At 34.6% G+C, this 18,371-nt stretch overlaps 1 protein-coding gene across 2 annotated transcripts in view; it reads right to left on the bottom strand.

The window, feature by feature from the left end:
* Positions 1-1,966: 1,966 nt before the first annotated feature.
* The window catches only part of SENP7 (SUMO1/sentrin specific peptidase 7), a 200,810-nt gene continuing 184,405 nt past the window's right edge, over positions 1,967-18,371 (bottom strand). For both annotated transcript variants that reach the window (XM_011999888.1, XM_011999889.1), the window contains 8 exons: positions 16,487-16,609; positions 11,798-11,890; positions 10,689-10,813; positions 8,995-9,047; positions 7,269-7,312; positions 7,100-7,168; positions 6,299-6,449; positions 1,967-3,844 (listed from right to left, as the gene is read on the bottom strand). In XM_011999888.1, the coding sequence (XP_011855278.1) occupies positions 3,707-3,844; positions 6,299-6,449; positions 7,100-7,168; positions 7,269-7,312; positions 8,995-9,047; positions 10,689-10,813; positions 11,798-11,890; positions 16,487-16,609 (796 nt within the window). In that variant the 3' untranslated portion in view covers positions 1,967-3,706. The remainder of the gene's footprint in view (positions 3,845-6,298; positions 6,450-7,099; positions 7,169-7,268; positions 7,313-8,994; positions 9,048-10,688; positions 10,814-11,797; positions 11,891-16,486; positions 16,610-18,371) is intronic.

Raw genomic sequence — 18,371 nt, 5'->3', positions numbered from 1 at the left:
TTCAGCTGCGCCTTGAATGGCCTACTTGGCATTTCAGTATTTCAGTGGGCAAAAGTAAGGATTGTTAGTGGGAAGAACTAAGAGTTAGGAAAGAAATCCCTGGTAGTGATCAATAAGGTGGAAAAGTACACTGTTTTATAAAGAAAATAGGAAGATATTTGCTAGAGCAGGATAAGAGCATACAGCAAATAGATTGGGAATGAAGGCTGAAAAGTTGAGATTGATTATGGAATACCTTCAAAGTTTTAGCAAGAATTTTGGATTTTTTTCCTACAGATGAAACAGATTCTCTCTCTAATGTTTACTCAAAAAATATATTTGTTGAGCTTTTATTTAAGGACATTCTTTTTAGGAAATATTTCAAAATCTCATAGGATGGTCCTTGAACCTTTTATGCTTCAAGAAATCATAAGCATATGAGAAACTAAACATAAAACTCTGTGCTTTAGAGACAACAAATACAGATTCCTTCATCTAAACTTAATTACAAATCAGTCAAGGATCATTATTGACTCAACAAAATTTTCTGAGTGTTTACTATATGCTACTAAGATACTTAATGCCAGAAATGGAAAAATGCTTCCAGTCTCTGAGGAGCTTACAGTCTAAGGAGAAAAACGTGTATACAAGTAATATAAAACAGTAATTAGAGAAGTATATACGAATTGCTACAGGGGAGCAGGAGGGGGAATGAATTATTGTTTGAGTAGGTGTAGGGGTGGTAACACTTAAGTTCAATTTTGAAAAAATAAAGTTCACAAGAAGTGGTGAAAAGGTATGGAGGTACAATGTCACAACCCCCACTCCACACAAGCATCTGTAGTCTTGGGTTCAAAGTGACATTCACACTCATGGGACAACAGTCCAAAACGTGGCTCCAGGCTTACTTTGTAGAGAAACACGGCACAGGAAACAGTGTTATAATAACAATTTCAAGTAAAGTACATCTTCATCTGGAGTCTTTATAGAAGCCCTGACTCCGATTTTTCCAGCCCCCAAGAACGATGCACGAAGTTGTAACAGAAGAGACTATCTGGGTGGGAGCAGGCCACAGAAGCAGACAGAAGCCTCATACACACAGAACTGTGCCTCTTAACAATGCATGGGCTAAGTTTCCAAATTTCCACAGGGACAAGCTTAGTTACAAGAGACTGCAGAGGGAAGTACCCTAAATGCATGAACGAATACTTTTATACAACTGCAAAAGTAGAGGACAATGGAAAGATGAGAATAGGATATAGGCTGGAACAAGATTAAGGATGGGTTCTATATGCCAAGTCTAAACCTATTTTTCCTCTTGGCATAAAATAAGTTGATTTCAAAAGGTATTAAACTTTTTAAAAGTCCTAATTAGGTGATTGGATATGATTTAAATAACTTTTTTTTTTTTTTGAGACGGAGTCTCGCTCTGTCGCCCAGGGATCTCCTCATTCTTTTGGGGTGCAGTGGCACGATATTGGCTTACCGCAAGCTCCACCTCCCGCGTTCACGCCATTCTCCTGCCTCAGCCTCCCTGGTAGCTGAGACTACAGGCGCCCGCCACCACGCCTGGCTAATTTTTTCTATTTTTTTTTTTTTTGTAACATCCTAGGAGCTGTGAATTTAAAATAATATTATCTTCTCGAGGAAGGCTTGCTTTGTTCACTAACAGCCCCCTGTCTCTCTACCGCCTCAGTAACACACACACACACACACACACACACACACACACCCCTCTAGGCTGAGCTCCCTCCTGCATTCCCAAAGCAACTCTATGGTTGTTCTTACCAGAAAATATTTAAAATGTTCACATGTCCATAAATGACTCAGGAACAAAAGCTATCATTCACTTTTTGTGCCTAGCAAAATGCCTGCTAGTAGTAGATGTTAAAATAATTTCCCTGAACTGAAATGACACTCAAACTATATGCTTGTTAAACTATGAGGAAAAATTAATATAAGCATCAATTTCACGATATACACAGAGCAGCATACAACTGGAAATTTATTTCTAACAGTAACTCATGTTTCTTAAGGAAAAAAATTACACCTCAATTTAATGAATTGGAAATATGTTTAATATAAAACACTGATATCCTCAAAACATTATTTGCACATTAATTTAGGAAAACGAATTTTAAACAATCTTCAAAACATGATAAAGGACAGTGGTATCTTTGAAAAACATACAAACAAAAACATTAAGAAATCACAAGATGACTTACAGACTTGCTTTCCCAAAATTAGATGTACAAAACAATAGTCACCTTTAAAAGTACCCCCCAACACACACAAATTGGGAATGAAATATGTAATTATAGCCATCTTTATATGAAATATCCAAAAGACAAATATCTTTAATAATATAAAGATAGCGACAAAATCAAAAGCTAAGAATACTGAGGCTTAAGTGACAACCTCAATTCATATGATTTTGAAATAAAATGTTCAGACTTTCTAGCTTTATCTTAAATTGCCTTTGCTTCACTGCTTTACATAGTTATAATGTAAATCTAAGAGATGCTTAAAACAGATTAAAATAATATTGTTAAAAAACATTTTTCTTATCTGAGAAAATACAATATAATCATATCTCCCTCAAAATACTCCTGATAACATTAGAAAGTTCTGAAGTGCTTAATCATACACAATGCCACCATTATCACATGAATTCAGAACTGTTACCTGAATATTTAATAAAAAATTAAGTTCCATGAGGATCATAGGTCTCTAAAAGCTACAATTTAAAAATATAAAAGCAGTAAGAGCAATCTGGCTTTGCAAATCAATACTGGGTAAATTGAGCTATAAAATTATATATTTAATTCTAACCATTAATAAATAGGACTGAGGGTTTTCTTTGTTAAAGTTATGAGGACATCAATTTTATCTTCTATATTACAGAAATTATACATAAATTCCGTGATAATGTAAGAGTGAATATTTATATAGCAGTACCTCAAGTTGAGCTACATGGATAATTTTTAAAAAACTATTTTGCACAGGTAAAATTTTTTGTTTCAGATTTTACCCTGAACAAATGAACTAAATTACAGGATGCTCACATATGACATCAAAAGAAATGAAAAAAAAAAGAGCAGAGTAATCGCATTTAGCAATTGAGAATAATAAGCTGCACTTTAAAAGAGCGAATTTTTATAATCTTCCTAACATTAAGAATGTCTTTTTGTTACATACAGAAGGGATGCCATAAATGGCATTTTCTGAAACCTTGATACTAAATTCTTTTTTAAAAAATACACAGTATTCATACTGCATGCTTGAGCTGCAAAGAACAGAATTACAATATGATGTGACTTGCCAACAAATTTGACAAGCACTGGGGCTGGCACCAGGGAGGCTTTCACTCCCCTCAACACCCAGTCATGTGGAAGTACAGATCATGTAAGTTTTATTATCTACAAAACATTTCCATATTACATATGCTATTGCATAATCCAAGCATATTTACTCAGAAAAATATGAAATATTTATAAAATTTTAATTTATATCTAATAAGTTTATCCGTATCACCCCCATTCCCACTCCATTTATAAGATCCCAACAATTCTAATAATATATCCTATGTATTTTAAATAATGTTCCAATGACTTATTATAAAACTACTGCAAGTTATTTTCTTCTCTGTGAGCTGGCTAACACAAATGCTAGTAAGAGGCTTTCCAGTAATCTTAGAGAACATCTGTGTCATGTTTGTACAGATTAACTAGCTACTGCTGCCCTTCTGTTGCTGTAAATGAAGTTTCAAGATGAGCTCTCGAATATCTTCCCGTTTGGTCTTTATTACATGACGAGGAAACCATTTCTCCAAATGAATTGGAAGTTCAAAATTAACAATAGGATCCTAATGAGAGGAAAAAAAGAGTGCAATCACTTTAGCAGCGTAATTTCAAATTTGTTTTAACTTCATTTTTGTAAGAAATGACAAATTGCTAACTTTTTTAAAATAACAATTATATTAAGATATAATTCACATAATACAATTCACCAATAGCATACAATTGAGCATTTTTAGTATATTCACAGTGTAACCACTTCCACAATCAATTTTAGAACATTTTTATCAAATTGCTAACTTCTAAATATCAAAATTAAATACTCTGTTCTGCTACAATGTATGTTTAAGTGAATTAGCACAAACAGAATTGGTAAATAAAGAATGATTCAGAATGAAGTTGGTTTTATCACAACTTTTCCCAACATGTTAAGATTTTGAAATATTAAAGAGAAAGCCTTAGTAGTTAATGAAAAATCTCAGATTAAAAATGGAAAATCCTGCCAAGTGCCTTCTTTCGGTGTAAGAAATAGCTGACTTATGGCTTCAAGAATCACTACTGTTTCAATGATGTTAAGCTTAACCAGGAAATCGCAAATTGCAACCACAGGACGTTTCCCCCTGTGTTTAAAAAAAAAAAAAAAAATTCTGAAAAGGGCTATCCTTAGCATATGTTTATAAACTTGATAAAATTATTAGAAGCCAGAGGTAAGAAGGACTTACATCTTGAAGAAGGAATTAAGAGCCCAGGGTGTATGGCTGAAAGGATGGACTGATTGTGAGTCCAGGAGCAAATGCTAGTGGAGAATTACTGTGCCAATATTTTTATTAGAAGTAATACTATTTTTATTAGGGCTTACTTACAAAGTCCCATAGGTTTTGAGCAATCTGCCTTAAGCCCATGTTTTAAATCTAAGCTATCTTATATTAGTGCACCAAATTTACAAAACACAAGGCTTAGATTTTTGAGGTTTTTCCCAGGAATCTTACATGGTGCTTCATCCTGTATTAGATGTATATTCTATTGACTGGGCTATATAAAGTAGAATTACGTAAGAAACAAACTCAGAATACCTTATGTAATAAGGCAATCTGGATATTCGAAACACAAAATCAAATCTATTTGGAAAGGCTATGAGAGGGCCAGAACCTGACACCCGATGATGAAGTTCTAGTGTAGAATAAAAAAGGGAGAAAAAAACCCAACATAATAGATATTTAATGATTTCCAAAATGTGTACTGTATTTTACTATATATTATCCTTCCTCTCTCATATTAAAGACATCAAAAAGTTGTAGCTGCATATTATAACTCTCATGCTTTCTAAGTACCATTACGCATCCTCCAAGCCGACTTCTGGTCAAAGACATCCTGCTACTAGACCCATCTTCGTAAATAATAGTGGTAATGACTGAAGTAATGAGCTGACAGTTCAAAAAGCAAAGAGTGATTCCTTGCTATTTAAAATTTCATTTTTAATACTGCTACAGTTCCTACAAAGTCTCTGTGAACTAGAAAATAACACCTATGTTTGTCATTGTACTTCTCCAGCTATAGTTTTCTGAGCTTCTTGAATAAACAGATCTTTTCATTTTAGAAATTTTCATTTAAAATACTGTCTCTGCCCTATTCTCTTTCTCTCCAATCTTGCTGGGACTCCAGTAACATGTAAATTATACCTTTCAAACAGTAAATTATACTGTTTCATATTTGTCTCTTAAGCTCTGTTCTCTTCTTTACATTCTTTTTTCTCTCTGGGCTATTGCTGGATACTTTATTGTCCTTTAATTTCACTAATCCTATCTTCTACTGTATCTAGTCCTCTATTAAACTTGTCCAATAAGTTCTTAATTTCAGATATGTCATTACACATCTTCAGCTCTAGAACATCTATTTGATTTTTTCTTTTATTTGTATACTCCATGTCTTCATCCATTTTGTTTCATCTTTGGCTTTATCTTCTCTAACCTATTAATCAAATCATTTTAAAGTTCTTATCTGTTAATTACAGTATCTGGATCACCTGTGGTTCTATTTATTTCTCTTTAAAAAAAATCTTGATTACCTGTAACATTTACCTGCCTCTTTGCTCGCCCAGTGATATAGTTTGGCTGTGCTCCCACCTAAATCTCATCTTGAATTGTAGTTCCTATAATCCCCACTGTGGTAGGAGGTAACTGAATCATGGGGGCGGTTTCCCCCATGCTATTCTCATGATAGTAAGTTCTCATGAGATCTGATGGTTTTATAAGGGGCTTCCCCCTTTGCTCAGCTCTCATTCTTCTCCTTGCTGCTATCATGTAAAAAAGGACATGTTTGCTTCCCCTTCCACCATGATCGTAAGTTTCCTGAGACCTCCCCAGCCATGCTGAAGTGTGAGTCAATTAAACCTCTTTCCTTTATAAATTACCCGGTCTCAGGTATGTCTTTATTAGCAGCATGAGAACAGACTATTACACTCAGTAACTTATGACTGCATGGTGGTAATCGTGAATTTAAAACTTATTTATAGCTTCACATACCTTGAAGAAGCTTTCCACATATTGCAATAAATATACTCCACAATCACTGCTATTGTCCTGTTTAGGAACTTTAGGGCATAGATCCACCATGTTTGTTTTGCTGAATTGACGATGAGTTTTTAGTTTAACTTCCCACTCTACCTCTAAATACCTGAAATAATCAACAAATAAAGTGACTAAAGTAGAAATCTCTTTATCAGTATGCAACATTTTCACAAAGGCGGAAAAACATTTGTTGCCAGATGTGCTGTCTCAAGCCAAATTTCCAGACTGAATTTTACCAGTGCAACCTACATTTTGAGGCTCTCAAGTGCTACTTTAAAGAAAATATGTAATGTGATTTTCAAACTATAAAGCTAGACTTTTTTCAACAACTCAACTTTCACAACTCAATAAAGGAAATTAGGAAATCATTTTAAAAGTTTCATCGTTAGTTTTTTCCAAGTACTACAGTAAATTACAAAATTACACATACATACACATAATGATACAAATGTGAAAGAGTTCCTACTTTTTTCTAAAGTGGTACTTTTGATAATCAATGCAATGCTTCTTTGTAAAACTATACTTTCTGTTCAATTATGAATACAAATTCTGAATTTACCTTTAATATAATCCTTTAGAAATATTAATATTGAATATTAACAGAATTAAAGATATTACTGATTAAATTTATAAGGCTTGTTGAAATAGATAATAAAATATAATTCCTGATATAGTCTTTTCAATAATTCTGAAGGTAACTTCAAAATTACTGAGGATTTAGATGACAGACTGAATGGTAAAACTGTCATTACTTACTCTCGTAAATTCTGAACTGTGTTTTGTACAGAAGCAGCTTTCAAGGAGTCTAGTATAAGAATACATGGCCTATGAAAAGCAAAGAACAAAATCAAGATTTACACACTTGTATACAAAGTATATCTAAATACCTCAAAAAACTGTATTATTTATTACAGCATGTACCTACCTTTTACACATTTTCTTTGGTACTGACATATTCGACTCGGTACTCTGAAATAACATAAATTTTTATGACTGCAATTAAAGCTATTTTGAATAACTTACTATTCAGTTACTCCTTTAAAGTGTTTCAAACTTTGAAATTAAAATGTCAAATAATAGTTATTTTCATCATCAAAAGTGAGCTAACTTTATTTTCCACAAATGTATTGATTTTATTATACTGCTAAAACAGTAGGCTATATATTTTTACATGCAGTCTCAAGTAGTTAAGGAGTTTTAACTTGTCCTAAAAGGCAATCTGGAACTTTAATTACTTCCATTCCAAGTTATTATCTTAAGCAAAGATAAACAAGTTAATTTAATGTGTCTTTACATACATTCGCCAATTTATGATGTCAGTAGGAACACATTTCTTCCCTTTGAAGCATAAGATGCAGAACCTTAATCTATATTAGGTTAAGATTATCACTTTAACCTTAATCTATAAGGGAAAAGGGATAGGGAATTTTGTTTTGTTGATGTTATTTGTTTTCTTCATAAGTTTGAGAAACCACAGACCAAACTTAAACAGATTTATTTAATGCAGACCTTCTCAGTGCCTTTATTATTCTAATATACACAATGGCTCTCTAAGACAGAAAGAGTATACAAAGTTTGCCCAACTTAATTGCCTTGGAATCCTGCTTATCATGAACTGTGTCTCAGAATGAATACCCAAACAAACTTAATTTGAGAAATCTGGCCCTAGAGGCAAGAAGGAATGCTCCTGTTTTGCCACTGTGACAGCAGGAAAGGAAACCTTCCTCCGTAAGAAGTGACACTTCATATCAGTGACAGTAAAGACATAGGCCTGTGCCAGGGAGTCTGCTGCTATTTGTACATGCAAAAAAAAAAAAAATCATTAAATGGCAATCTTAATCAATTTAGAACACTGAACCTAGGCTATGCAGATCAGTTTGGAGCGCCAAATAAAGAAGAGTTAATGATAACTGTTTTAGCCTAAGGAGTTACACGGATTCACTTTGAGTCTACCTTGAATGATTTTTACAAAGAATTTTCTGGCAGGGCTCAGTGGCTCACGCCTCTAATCTCAGCACTTTGGGAGGCCCAGGCAGGCAGATCACCTGAGGTCAGGAGTGAGAGACAAGTCTGGCCAACACGGTGAAACCCCATCTCTATTTAAAAAAAAAAAATACAAAAATTAGCCGTGCATGCTGGTGAGCACCTGTGTCCCAGCTACTTGAGAGGCCAGGCAGGAGAACTGCTTGAATCCAGCGGGGGGAGGTTGCAGTGAGCCACAATGGTACCACTGCACTCCAGCCTGGGTGACAGCAAGACTCCATCACAAAAAAAAAAAAAAAAAAGGAAGAAAGAAAATAAAGTAGAATATACAATGTGCTTAAAAGGATTAATTACCTAAGTTCAAAAAATTACTGACATAAAAAAGAATAAAAGTAAATCTGATCCTTAGAAATTAGAAAAGTAGTTAACCAAGATGAACATCAGATAAACTACTAAATAATCTAGAAAGTTAAAGCAAGCTAAACAGATATAAGAATAATAATGTATTTTGTTCTCTTCCCCAGTCCCACAAAAACTGTCAAAAGAATCACAAAGCAGCACAATCTAATGATGGGCCAGTAGAGTCCACCTAGCTATGCTCTATTTTATAGATAACATTATTATATTCATGAGTTTTCTTCCTTCCCATCTGTGAAGAACACACTTACTTGGGAATCCTCTGCACTCAAAGACAGTGTCGAAGTAGTATGTAGATCATTATCTAGTTAGAAATAATTAAGCAATTATGAATGTTTATTGTATTTTTTATACAGGTAACTTAGAAAAGCTTAAAATTATAATTTTCATGCAGTTACTGGATGTACAGTAAAAATACTTGAGATTTAATTTTTTTCATGATCAATGTTATGAATAAAATTCAATCAACAGATAAAACTGACAATAGTTGGCTGTTATCAAATAACAGGTAAACCCCAGAGCCATGATCTGAAATACCAGTTAGCTAAGCAAATTCTCTATAAAAAGATAATATTCAAAAACAGCTCATTAATCAAAATGTCTGCTATTTAATGCAGAAGGTAGTTAGTTAATCTGCCTAACAATGGTGCTTCTAACTATGACCATACAGTTTTGTGTAAGTACACATCTCAGGCTTAAGAGGTTTCAAGATAATTAAACATAATCAGTTGCTTCATCAGTTTGTCTTTTTCCCCACATCAGTTTTGGCCAGTATTAATGGTAACAGCTATTTTTCAATCAGCTTACTGCCTAGGCTACAGCTATGAAACACTTAATTTTGTTACTTTTTTCTCAAAGAAAGTAGGCTTATTTACTTTAGATTCTGGCTTGTAAGAAAACTCGTGGAAGAATTATAAGAGATCCTATATTACCTAACCAAATTAATAGAGTCTACAAGAAATTAGATTAAGTAAAAACGGGGGATTTCAAGCATTGCCTGGAAATCAATGGCATGAATTCTTAGTCATGTTAGCAAACCTAGTGTATTTTTTAAAATGTTATAATACTATTAATTAGCTAGATTTTGTCATTCCACAACGTATATATATTTCAAAATATCATGCTGTAGCCACATGTGGTGGCTCACGCCTGTAATCCCAATACTTTAGGAGTCTGAGGTGTGAGGACTGCTTGAGGCCAGGAGTTCCAGACCCACCTGGGCAACATAGTGAGATCCTATCTTCACAAAAGAAAAAATTTAAAAATAAGCCAGGTAAAGTGGTGCAACCCTGTAGTCCTAACTAATCAGGAGGGTAAGGCAGGAGGATTACTTGAGCCCAGGAGTTCAAGGTTGCAGTGAGCTATAATTGAGCCACTGCACTACACCAAGACAACATCTCTTAAAAAAAAAAAAAAAGTATGTTGTACATAGTAAATACATGCAATTTTATCTGTCAATTTTTTTAAGTTAAAACAAGCAAAAAATGTCAATGGAAATAATAGTACATATTATTCCATACATTATGGAATAAACATAAAATTTAGGGTAGTGGTTACTTCTGGATTAAAGAAAGTGAAATGGGAGTGGTCACAGAGGAGATTATTATTATTATATCGGAAAAGTTTTAATTTCTTAATCCAGGTGAAACAGGTATTGATGTTGGTCATATTAGTTATACTTTTTGTATGTTTGAAATATTTCATAAGATCGATAAGTAGTAATTTTTAAGTGCCATAATAAAACTTGATATAAGAATACAACTTCAGAATTATATTTTGTCTATACATGAGTCTATCATTACAAATTTCAGATTTTTTATTCATCCTGCTAAAGTAGGTTTAATGATAATAAATAACTACACTACCATTAACTTCATTTGCTTGCCTGTAACCATTATATTATTGTCATCATTATTAAAAACACCATCTACGTTATGGATGTCACCTATTGTTTTGTTGTCATTTTGGGACTGCTGAGCCTGGGACTGCTGGGATACAGTTTGTGGAAAATCTTCATACACAGCTTCTTCTAACCAGGGAAAACAAATGACTGCGAGATACCAGTGAGACCTGTGGAAAAAGAACTACAATCTTAATACCATGCAAAGTCTAAACAACATATAATACATTCTAGAGATACATCTGAGCAAGTGAGAATAATATTTCCTATTAATTTTGAAGACATCCACTGTGATATCTCATTATAACATAGAGCATACATACCAACACTAATTAAATATCCAGAGTTACCAAGGCATAAGTAACACTATTTAGGGTAACAGATGAGTAATTCAAATTTAATTTACTTTCATACAATCAGTGTTTCCTATTAAGGACTTGCCTTAATAAATAGACTCATAGCATTATTTTTTTCGTATTGGTGCTTGAAGAGTTTTTTTTTTTTTTTTTTTTTTTTTTTTTTTTAAGACGGAGTCTCGCTCTGTCGCCCAGGCTGGAGTGCAGTGGCCGGATCTCAGCTCACTGCAAGCTCCGCCTCCTGGGTTTATGCCATTCTCCTGCCTCAGCCTCCCGAGTAGCTGGGACTACAGGCGTCTGCCACCTCGCCCGGCTAGTTTTTTGTATTTTTTAGTAGAGACGGGGTTTCACCGTGTTAGCCAGGATGGTCTCGATCTCCTGACCTCATGATCCACCTGTCTCGGCCTCCCAGAGTGCTGGGATTACAGGCTTGAGCCACCGCGCCCAGCCGAACAGTTTGTTTTCTTAAGTATTTGAAGATTCAATCAAAAATATTTCTTTTATTTAGAAAATTTTTTCCTTAATCCAAACAAAAAAACATTCAATGTCTCAGTCATTATAGTCTTGTGGTCATTTGTCACTTTATTTTTTTTTTTCACTACTTTTACAACATAACCATTGTCAAACCAAAATCCAAGATAAGGAATTCATTGCCTTAGCTACTTTTATAAAAAATAAAATAAAATAATACCTGAGATGTATGTGCCCATAATTTTTACTGATTTTGAATCTAAAAACACCATACAATTTTTTTCTGAATTCTTTCCAATACGTTCTTAAATAATCTGAAATACTTACGACTCATTTACAGGTACAAAGATGTAATCTTTATTAAAAATGTTTATGTGACGAGTCCATGTTCTTACTCTTTTATGTCTTCTCTGTGCCATTCTGAGAATATGAAAGATATGTAAAAATTTTTTCATTTAAGTCAGGGACTTCAAGAGCCATTTTTATATACTGTAATATCTTAAATTTAGTTTATTTAGTCATCGTCTTTAAGATATATAATATTTAACACATTATAAATGTATCCCCTTATAGTAACTCCTGGTTATTCTTAAATTTAATAACTATAAACAATAATGAAATGGACAGAATAAGGCAGCAATTTATTAAATGCTTTTTAGATTCCAAAACCTGCTGTGCAACTTAGTATAAACACAGTTAAATCTGTTTATTTTGCTTAGCTCCAGCTAGGCATGATATAAAACACTGTCATTAAACCTTAACAGAATTCTCCAACTGTTATATCTGTCATTAGGGAGGTTTTAAAACTCAGTGGGCTGAGTGTGGTGGCTCATGCCTGTGATTCCAGCTACTTGGGATGCTAAGGTGGGAGGATCACTTGAGATCAGGAGTTCAAAGCTAGACTGGGCAACATAGTGAGACTTCTGTCACTAAAAATATAAAGAAAATTAGCCAGAGTGGTGACATACACCAACAGTCAGTCCCAGCTACTCAGGAGGATTGCTTAATCCCAGGAGTTTGAGGCTGTGATCACACCACCGCACTCTGGCCTGGGTAACGAGGCAAGACCCCATCTCTAAAAAATAAATTAATCAGTTAATTTAATTGAATTAAAAATCTTAATGGAGGAGGGAAAAAAATGAGGCTTTTATTCTCAGATTCTTTAAAATAAAATTCATCTCCCTTCCTTTCATACACAAGGAAACTACAGGACAACGTTAAAGGTACCTACTACTCATCCATCTTTCCTTTTATTTCTTCAACAAATATGTATTAGGTTCCTAAAAACAAATAATGAAAGTCACCTACACTGCCCTAGAAGGATTCATAATCTAATATGGGCAGAAAAAACTATAACAAATAACTAAAATATGTCATAAGAGGTACAAAGGAATTACGGTAAAGCAGTAAGTCCCCAACCTTTTTGGCACCGGGGACCAGTTTTGTGGAAGACAATTTTTCCAGGGACCTCAGATCATCAGGAATTAGTTAGATTCTCATAAGGAGCACGCAACCTAGATCCCTCACACGCACTGTTCACAACAGGGTTCGTGCTCCTGTAAGAATCTAATGCTGCCACTGATCTGACAGGAGGCAGAGCTCAGGCGGTAATGCTCGCTCACCTCCTGCTGAGTGGCCTGGCTCCTAACAGGCCATGGACTGGTACCAGTCTGAAGCCCAGGGGCTGGGGACCCCGTTATGAAAGCATCTGATACAGCCACCTTGAACAGGGTTGGCTTGCATACACACAAACACTAGTTTATTTTCTTTACCTAATCAGGGGAGTTAAAAAAGAAGGATACAAAACCAAGTTTGACTGTCAAAAGAAAGGTTTTAGGAAGGAAGAAAATGACATTTAACAGGGCGATAAAGGTGATATGTGACTTCTGGCTCAGTCCCTTGGATGGAACTCTTATTGCAGGGGGAAAAAAGGCAAACCATTACGTTCTTATATAATTTTTATCAAGTCATACAGGAAACTGAAATCATTGCCCCATCTTGTTCATCTGAGTAATATTTAAACAAAACCATATGGGTAAACATTAGGAGTAACATAGGATCCAGAATGAGCTAAAAGATTTGACAGCAATTAGACACTATGTGGAAGATTAACCACACAAAAAAATCAAAGTCATATGTTTATTGAATTTTCTCATTTCAGAAGGACCCAACCATTATAATGACTATAAACAATTACTTTCAACTAGTGCGTAGTCTGTTAATTTGTTTTCTATTTGAAAATCTTAAGGACAGACATCTGGTTTTATATTGGTATTTGGTCCATTTCCTGATTATGCTAACCTTATTTGATTGAGAATGTATTAGACATAGAATGAGGCAAGGAGGATAGGGCAGAATATAGGGGCCAAACATAATCTCCTATTCTCAGTTCCTGTGTAGAAAACCTTCAACTAAATGTCCAACAGTTATCTCAGTAATCAATAACAGGCACTGTTATCATCTCGTATTTTGAGTTCCTAGTATGTTCCAAGCACTGAACAAGGCACTGGGGATAGAGTGGAAAATAAGACAGATAAGTCCCTAACTTCATGTAGCTTCAAATGAGAAACAGAAAATGAAGAAGCAAACAAACGAATAAAATGATTAGAGATCATGCTGTGAAACAAATTTTTTAAATGCCAGGATAAGTTGTTTCAGGCAGAAAATAGGAAAGAGGTCAGCACGTTTGAAAGTGGAAAGGAGGTAGGTTGAACGTCAGTATGGTAAACGAGAGGAAACAATGTTATGAGATGAGTTTAAGGAGATGGAAAGAAGCCAGATCTTGCGGGATCTCATAAAGTATAGTAAGGAAGCTGTGGCTTCTTAACACTAGTAGTTTGAGCCTTTTGGTGTGGATTTATTGGCCATTAAAATTCATATCTCTTGCTGCTCTGATGACTTTTAAAAACTGATTTGTAGAGATTCTTTGTGTAAACACTAATGCTCGGTCTGATATATCAAGTTGTGTGAATGCTTAACAGACCAAGCATTAGTATTCACACATTCGTGTGCATGGTGTGTGCGTGTGCATGTGTATGTTAGTATCTTATGCATCTTACCCTAGAGGATGCCACTCACGTAACTTTATATTTATTATGTACATAATAATCAGGTACATAATATCTGTTTTTTGAAAAAACTCTGTAATATAGCAGAATCTATCTACTTTCATTTCCTTAGTAGGAAGGTGAGTATACAAAATTCACAATCTCTACATTGAATAATCTTAAAATAAAACATGAGATTAAGTGCATAGTACCAATCATTAAATCTGCATACATAAAACAGAACAGGAGAGCATCAGAAATGTTATCTAATTTATTTAATAAATCTCCCCCTTCCATACATCCCTCTCCACTAGCCCTGATTATCAGAAATATTTTCAAATTGCAGTTTTCTCCTTAATTGATCCTGGCAGGTCTTGTCCATCAGGACAAATTCTAGACCTATAAAGACTCTAAAAATGGAGCTGATCATACATCCCAGTCTGTCTAGGAAAGCCCTGGTATACGCACTCGTTGTCTAGTGTACCCACTGACAGAGCCTCCTATTTTTCTCACAAGTGTCCCAATTTAGACCATTAATTATACAGTCACAACACTATGAACAACAGAAAGAGCTGAACTTTGAAACTGGAAAGCTATATCCAACTTTGAAAAACTTATATAACTTCTTTAAGCTTCAATTTATAAAGACAATGACAATAATACTGTAGAATCAAATAACTTTATGTTCACTGTCTTAGTTCCTAGCAGGCACTCAATAAATATTAATTAGTCTCTCTATTCCTACCCTCTTTCTCCAACAATATATCAAATTCAAGCAGTTTATCCATTAATCCTCTTCTAACTTGTTTATTATTCCTATTATTTTAATGAGATGAATCAAACTCTCATAGCCATTTTTTAAAGCAATCTAGTACAATAAAAACTTTGGATTAGAAGTTAAAAGGTAAAGATTTAAGTACCAACCAGTTCTGCCATTCACTAGCTGTTCATCTTAAGTAAAATTTATTAATCTTCATTAGACTGCTTCCTCATCTGAAAAACTGGGATACAGTTTATATGCCCTATCAAAAGGTACCGTCATGATAGGAAAAACTGAAATAATGTCAATAAATGGAATTGTAAATTGTAAAACAGTAGAGAAATGTTTACGTTAACTTTTAAAATAACAATAACTCAGTTTTATCATGAGTCTACTCAGATTATCATACAAATTGTTAAGTATGGGGAAAGGGGAGAAATGCCTTATGTTGCAACAACTATACAAGTTTCTACTGTCTATGAAATACCTCCTTTTTGCCTATCCCTAGCCACTGCTCCACAGTTTTAGTATTAACCAAAAAAATACTTGGGCAAAAATCAGCTACATTATGCAAACAAATATGGTATTTCATATAATGTAGCATAGGTTTAATTAAATAGTCTGTCATTGGGGGTCCAACCAGGAAAACAAAAACAACCCTATATAACACATAGAATGTAATGCAGGAAATTGGCTACAGCATTGACAAAAAAAGAAAAACAAAAAAACATAAAGCCAAAAATGGGGACAGTGAGACAGCCAAAGATTAGCAGAGGAGGAAACTGCTATACCTGTAGGGTAGAGGGCAAAGAGAAGAAGCAGTACCTCCAGATGGAAGCCGGAGTTATAGCAGGACTGTCCTGTGAGAGGTGGACTCACAGAGGAAATACAGCCACTGTCAGAATCATTTCCCAGTGCAAAGGGAGTAGGGAAGAAATAACCTAGCTGCTTTCTTCCTTGCCCTCCAACTTCCAGGATTTCCCCCGGGGACAAGCAATTGGAAATGCAGACTGCAAGTGTCAGCCTCCCTGTCACGGGCAGCAAAACAGTGGAAGAATGAGAAATGGCTCTCGTGGCAAACAGACCCAGGACCTGCACAAATGGTAGTACTGCCTACTCTAGGAAATACTATGAAGAAGCCACTTTACTAGGTGCATAAAAATAGTATATTTTCTCTTAAAACTTAAGTACATTAGAGGATTAACTTACGAAAGATTTGGATTATCTTCTGTTAAATTATTTTCCTTTCTTGTCAAGCATTTATAGAAAAAGCTACTAAAAATGTGACTTCGTTCAACAAGTTCATCTGATGCCTTCTCCAATATAAGATACCTGTAAAGCAGTAACCCCACAAAAGTAAATTATTTTTAGATTTTACTTGGTCTTCCCCCAATTGCCTTATGTGTTCTGGAAATCTTTGTTTTTTATCTATTTTGATTCAAAGCAATCTTGCAGTTTCCTCTAATTTCAGCTTTCAGTTTGGTTAGTTACCTAGCCTTCCATCATGTAAAGCAGAAATCACCCACTTATTCATTCATTTACTTAACAAATATTTATCAAATTCCTAACATGTGGCCCGGCATGGTAGCTCACGCCTGTAATCCCAGCACTTTGGGAGGCCGAGGCAGGCAGATCACGAGGTCAAGAGATTGAGACCATTCTGACCAACATGGTGAAACCCTGTCTCTACTAAAAATACAAAAATTAGCTGGGTGTGGTGGTGTGTGCCTGTGGTCCCAGCTACTCAGAGGGCTGAGGCAGCAGAATCACTTGAACCCGGGAGGCAGAGGTTGCAGTGAGCTGAGATCACATCACTGCACTCCAGCCTGGGTGACAGAGTGAGACTCTGTCTCAAAAATAAAAAAAAAATTAAAAACTTTAAAAATTCCTAACATGTGCCAAACTCCATGTTTATACTAGAGACACAAAACAAGAGGGGAAAAATAAAGTACCTGCCCCTGTAGAGCCTATAATCCAGAGGAGTGAGGGTAGAAAACATTAATCAAATAATCATATACTCAAATATAAAAGTGAAATTATGACACTGCTAAATAAATCTAGAAAAATGTTAATAACTGTGTGATATGATTCATCTCTAAATTCTTAGTCCATTTCTGTACTAAAACAATCCTTCCATATAAGCTTATAATTCAATCGCTTAGTAACTAACCCCTTCATAATAGAAAACTCTGCTATTCTTTATAGTTTATGCAGGCTTGAAAACGTGTGATTGTTTTTTAAAAATGGAGTAGCTAGAGTTTGCAGATCAGAATACTAGAAAGGAAACAGCTATACAGAGAACTCCAGACAGCTGCAGAGAGAGTCCTCTTCAAGTATTTAGGAGAGTATTAATCCCTGAATGTACATGAGGAAAGTACCCAGGGATAGGGAAAGAACTACTCAAAAAGATTAGAGAGAATGATACCAAGTATTCACAGAGACCAAGAATGGTGCCTGTTCCTATCAGCGAAACTGGACACTTCGTAATTCCTGAGACATTGGGTAGAGTACTCAAAAAGGTCTTTCCTCAGTAGTAAGATTAAGTTATTGGCCTCATCTAACAAATCTTAAAGGCATCAAAACATTTTCCAAATAGTTTTACTGTGTTCCAAAACAAAATTCAAGCATATTTATAAATACAAAAATATCCAGCACCCAATCAAAAAATTACCAGACATGCAAAAGCACAAAGGAATGACTCATAATGAAGAGAAAAATCAGTCAATTGAACCCAAAACTGACAGAGATGTTAGAATTGGCAGAAAAGAATATTAAAACAATTATAGCTGTATTCCATATGTTCAAAAAGAAACATGGAAGATATAAAAGAGACTCACATTTAATTCCTAAAGATGAAATCTACAATGTCTGCAAATATAATATGAGATTTTGACCTGAGTCACTGGAATAAAGATTACTAGTATTATTAGTAAAACAATAGAGCTTAGATAAGATTATAGTAAATTTGGTTTGGGAGAGATGTGTAAAATAATTAGGAGATATCTCCATCAACAGTTGGGAATCTAGGTCTAGAGCTACAGTAAGAAATGACGGCTACAAGCAAGTTTCCTTTGCATAAAGTTTTAAATGTTTT

The sequence above is a fragment of the Mandrillus leucophaeus genome, unplaced genomic scaffold (assembly GCF_000951045.1).
Source record: "Mandrillus leucophaeus isolate KB7577 unplaced genomic scaffold, Mleu.le_1.0 Scaffold608, whole genome shotgun sequence".
Taxonomy (NCBI): domain Eukaryota; kingdom Metazoa; phylum Chordata; class Mammalia; order Primates; family Cercopithecidae; genus Mandrillus; species Mandrillus leucophaeus.
This window is presented reverse-complemented; position numbering and strand designations above follow the sequence as displayed.